Here is a 5,418-nt window from a genome sequence, read left to right as displayed (position 1 = left end):
TGGCGCTCCCGTGAGGCTCGTTTTCTCAGGGGATTGCACCTCAAAGCCAGCCAGCAGTTTTCTGATTTGAAGAACCCTATACGACTTGTAAGGCTGCAGTCGCCTTTCTTTCGTGTTTATTTGGACGCCCGATCCGCCGGCAGTCAGCGTGGCCAACTGGATGTACGAGGAATTTTCCGGCTCGATGTGGTCATTTTTGTGGCTTTGGCTGTCGGGATTCCGAACGACGGCTGTATCCGCAAGCAGGGAAACCATTTCTGACGGAGTACAGCTGGAGATTGGCAGTTTCACATTCTCAGTGGTCGTACGGTTGTTGCAGCATCCCCCGATATCGAGATCAACGCAAGCGGTTGAGTTGTCGATGGGATCCGCTGCTTGTTTCCGGACATCTGACTCAGTCCGGCTCAGAAGCTGACACTCTGGTGAGGAGTTCTCTGCTGGACCTTTGTCGTCTGTTACGGAAAGAAGCACTGGTAGCTTAAGTTCGTTGACACTCTGGTGAGGAGTTCTCTGCTGCACCTTTGTCGTCTGTTACGGAAAGAAGCACTGATAGCTTTAAGTTCGTTGGGCGCTTTTTCAACGTGAGGTCTGCCTTCTACAGAGCATCACTGCTTTTGACAGACGAGGGGCCTGTGATGATTGAATAGAAACTGACCTCCGGAGACGCGGCCGGTCGCATCGGCACGCTTTCAGGAGCTATGGTTACAATCGGTGTGTACATGAGTCTGGAGTCGGCTGAACCGGCGCCAAGCGGAAGCATTTTTTGCGCCTCCACCCGAGAACTCCTTGGGCCCAGCGTTCGCGTCTCTAGAGGGGGATCTTCAGACGGATGCCTACTCATTGGGTAGGCCTTTCGAATGTTGCCAGCCCACCTTAAGATATTCCGTATTCCAGACTGGGAGGAGAGGGTGACTAGAAACCCAAGTTTTCGCTTTCTGGTGTAACTATTCTGCGTAAAGCGATTGGTGGACAGACCTGGCGAGGACACTACCAAGGAACAAATGCGCCAGCTCATTTGACGTGATTTTTTCCGGAGAATGACTCCCAGATCATCATTCTGATCTCCCTCAAGCGCCTGTCCACTTTAGACGCCGTGATGGCCTTTATTGCCGCGTTAAAGAGCTGGATGTATTTCCCCGCAGCCAGTGGACCTGGGAAGAGCAACGCGAGGTGCTCTTTTAGCGATGTAAGTTCTTTCTCAGCTTTTGTCTAGGTCGCAGCGTTATTTGAGTTTGCTTCCTCCAGTGCTTTAGAAAGAAGCTCCAGCTTCACGTCGAGCATCCCGATCGAAGCGAAACACTCACACCGGCCTTTCTGATTAGGCACTGTTGATTGGGCTTCGTTTTTGGTGGCTCCCTTCTTAGCTACGATATACATTGCAGACAAACAGGTCAGGAGATCCAGCTACTTGGCTTACCACGCATTTTCAGTGCCACCAGGTCTTGCAAATGTGACACTGCGTTTTACGTTCGACGGACAGCCATTTCGCCCACACCTGTTGTGGTCTATCGATGGCTGCGGTTTGTATTCGTCAATGTCATGGTCGAGACTGGATGCAAAATAGGAGCTGGGCGCAAAACAACAAGGGTTATCACGTCAATATTATGTTTCGGTGAGAAAATTCAACAATGGCTCGTGTGTACTCTGTGAATAGATTAAACAGCGAAAAAATCTTTCACAAATTTGCACGAGGGTAAAACGAGACTGATTTCGAACGTACCGCGCGACCCTCCATTTCACGATTTGACTCAAAGCAAGTGAGGGCAGGTAGGTTTTCTCTCTGAATGCGGTCCTGTCTACCCCGATTGTTCTGTCCGACACTTTTGCGTTGTTTTTTGCAATGCACCGTGGATTCAAGTCCCAATTCGTGGGACTGATTCTTTTCTGCTTGATGTGGTCTATCAGCGCCTCTAGTCCACAATGCTTGTACCTTTCAGGTGAAAGGAAGCCGCCGAACGACAAGGGCAAACCTGGCAGGGAAAGCTTGGGCGAAAGTCTTGACCCTGTGTATGTATCGGTCAGTCTTTGGTTTGGTGAAGTTAGTGGGGCACAGACCAATCGTACGCGAGATATCAGTTAGGTCCAATGCTGGCACCCATCCCGAAGTTTCTACGGAGGCTCATATGTTTGTGCTTTCCGGGTTTCAAGTTACTCACGCGCGGAGTATACTTATAACCAACACTTCGGCTAGTTGACATGTAAGGTTGATGTGGGTATAATTTTGGCGAAACATGAAGGACACAATTCGCGGGCGCGAAGGACAAACAGTCTATGGGTCAGTATACGTCTCTCCCAACCAATTGCTTTTGGCCGTGAGGCATGAAATGCGGTATGTCGACTAACCAGGAGATTCGTACAATTATATCGCCGATCGTGAGTATGCAAAATCAGTTTGAATTTGTGAAAATTGTCATGTGACTCCCAAGAGAGACAGCATAATCAGAGGAAGTAGAATTGCTTGCAGCCAAGTAACAGAGAAGCGCGGAGTTACCGAACAGGAAGATAGTCCACAGGAAGAAATAGCCCAAGATGCGGGACGGATGCGGCCCTCTGCCCAGTGAGGGCCGATGGAACGCCGGATAGATGCACCGGCGCGTGAATTTACATAGATGAAGCTTAGTCTTCTCAAGAACGAATCAGATGAAGTTCGCAATAAAATGTGAAAACAGAGTTGCCAAACTTAGTGCATCCTAGATTCTGTTGATTGACTTGGATTGAACTCGACAACGGCGAACGGCTTCTTCAGCTGTGTGGTGAGCTCATCCTGTTTTCATGCTTTACTATATTCCGAAATAACCGAGGTCATCTGGCCGCATGTTGTTCCCAAACAGCATACCAGTCACAGACTCAACTCGTTCACATTGCCATCAAATCCCGGCGTCGCAGACCAATAACTGATTGGCGCTCGTTCTTGAGTATGTGTATATCTTGACTATGCACTCGTTCAGAGTTGCTTCACTCTTCGTTTCCCTGGGTGGCCTAAGGAGCGGGCAACTCGTTCGGTAACTGAGAGGCTGGCGGTTCCTGAACTCAAACGAACTTGTCGGTTTTACCATCTGGATTCTCTTCCAATGGTCCTACCATTGGATATCAATTCCGACTGGAATGAGACCGTCCAGTCCTGAGTCTCGTATAAATGTCCGACCGGGTCCAGACATAATGCAGCCTGACGTATCGTCAGACCTCAAGTGAAACTCATCTCGTGCACCGACTGTGGAGGTTGGTGGACTCGGATGGCTAAGAAAATGGAACCGGTGAGGAATACAGGGAGTACCAGACGGTCACTTTGGTTGACCCATGCGACCGGTACTCGGAAGCTGCCAGTTAGCGAGACGATAAAGTCTTAAAAATGACGATACCATCTTCTATAAAGGTGCACGCCGTGACCGCCGGGCCAGGCACTTAAAGGGACATTTCTCGTGGTCGCCTTTCTGTTCAGCTGAATTGTCGAACTGCTCTAGAAACCTGGACGGTGAACGTGGGAGCCCTGTTCTCCAAGGTGCCACCGCTCTCGTTGGGTTAACCTCACCCATTTTTTTCAAGAGTGGGGGTGAATTTTTCAGTCAGCGTCTATCTGATCCATCTGTCTCCATCTGGGAAAAAGGGGAAATCAGTGATAAGGTCCACTTTCAGAAAAGGGAGTTCGTAGTGGGCGCGTTAACCACAGAAGCATCAGCTTGACTCCAGACCCGGTAGTGGGTTCGTTGGCCTAGTCTTCACGTTTCGTCAGGATCTAGAACAGAGCCGTGCCTATAAAACGCCCACAGTTTCACTATTCCTGGGTTTCCAAGGCGCATTATATCCAACTGACCTGTCTGTTTTCCTTAAGATATTTGATCGGCAAGGAATGTCCCGGAAGTTTGTGAATATAATAAGTTTTTGTATTTTCAGACCTCCGGGCTTGTGAGGGTGTATGAAGAGCCTTCGAAAAGTCTCCGTACACAAAGTGATATCCGGCAGTGTTGCCTACTACACTCCTATTTAGGTTCGTGATCGACGACCTAATGAGAACACTGGAAGGTCTTCCAATAGCTGCCAGTGAAGACCTTGCTAATCTTGAGTATGTAGATAACATCTCGTCATCGAAGAGGGGAATAAAGCATTGTTTTTGAAAACGTGACCAAAGTCATACGTTTTGCATCCGCAAATGTAATGTCGTATACAACCGCTTATAATCCGAGGAGTGGCACTCGGTTCTCTGGAGCGCTTCATGTATCTTGGAAATTTTATGAGTTCCAACTGTAGTATGGTAGATAAGGTCAGAACACTAATCTCCGAACTCGGGTTGCGTTTGCTGATTTGAGACACCTATGTCGGTATACCTCTGAATCTTGATGAGCATCTGACTACAGTTAGTGGGCCTGCTGAGTACTTGCATCTACCTTTGATCCACATTGCCTGACCCCTGTAAAATACCATGATAGTGTACATAGTTCCAGAAGGTGCCCTTGGGACATATGGGAAGCCCGCATTTGCTCCGCTCTGTGATACCTTCAAGTGGTCTCCACCTGACTGCTTCATCTATTTAGCAATTATATTGCTGGCACGGCCACGTGTGTAAGTTGTGTACCTTGATTTGCAACTTCGGCCTCCTGTATCCCTCCAGTTGACCACGGCTCCGTGATGGCACTCACATGCAGCAGACCCACAACTCTCGGTGATTGCAATTTGTCTCGTTGATTTATGACGCTTTTGAGGTTTATCTGTTCGCGGAGTGAGATTGCTCAGTGGTTAGAGCGCGAATTCATCGACCGGAAGATCCGTGGTTCGAACCCGACCTCTGCAGCTCGACTTACCCTATCTAGGTTTGGGCAACCTGGGATTATCCCAACCCTCGTGCTTCCTTCTGGTGGCATGGCAGCTAGGCACCGAACGGGTGTTACAGCTGAGCGATTTACTGTTAGTTATATTATTTACCGTTCACCACAGGGTTAGTAGTTAAAGCAAGAGGTGCCTCTGGCCACCCGAAAATGTGCAACAATGAAATTTTCTCTGTCGTTGCAACACTGGTACAGCTGAGCCACTGCGGTCTTCATTCGTCGTCTAACCTCTGCTCTGTTCGCTCTGCTATGGTGACCTCTTTCAATTTCCAGCCTCTCCTGAGCAAATGCCCTAGAAAACACCAAGTCGGACACTTTCGAGCAGCCTTGGATCCGAGCCTCCGTCACGAAGAGACTGGACCTTATCGTGGTGTGGTGGTTTGTGTACCTCGGCGACCCATTGAGCTATACTGGGGGGTGTCCGCGCGACACTCACAGAGTCTCTCATACCAGGTTGGTCAATGGTTAGAGGTCTGACGAACACAGTCTCCTGGTCCTCCAGGTTGGGGGTTGGAACATGTATGGCGACTTGTTCCGTAGAAAAGGTAATGCATTTGCATTTCCCCGCCAAACACCGCTGCCTTGCGGTTAGGCTTTT

The 5,418-nt window shown here is 49.2% G+C and overlaps 1 protein-coding gene across 1 annotated transcript in view; it reads right to left on the bottom strand.

Moving 5' to 3' along the window:
* Positions 1-1,413: 1,413 nt before the first annotated feature.
* T265_08446 (hypothetical protein) overlaps positions 1,414-5,418 on the bottom strand; it is a gene marked incomplete at both ends in the record, with an annotated part of 8,620 nt that continues 4,615 nt past the window's right edge. Inside the window, 5 exons of the mRNA XM_009174253.1 lie at positions 1,414-1,567; positions 1,721-1,970; positions 4,571-4,703; positions 4,797-4,885; positions 5,124-5,348. Coding sequence (XP_009172517.1) covers positions 1,414-1,567; positions 1,721-1,970; positions 4,571-4,703; positions 4,797-4,885; positions 5,124-5,348 — 851 coding nt within the window. The remainder of the gene's footprint in view (positions 1,568-1,720; positions 1,971-4,570; positions 4,704-4,796; positions 4,886-5,123; positions 5,349-5,418) is intronic.

Source organism: Opisthorchis viverrini (assembly GCF_000715545.1).
Source record: "Opisthorchis viverrini unplaced genomic scaffold opera_v5_217, whole genome shotgun sequence".
Lineage (NCBI taxonomy): Eukaryota > Metazoa > Platyhelminthes > Trematoda > Opisthorchiida > Opisthorchiidae > Opisthorchis > Opisthorchis viverrini.
Note: the sequence above shows the minus strand (reverse complement) of the source record. Positions and strands in the feature narration are given on the sequence as shown.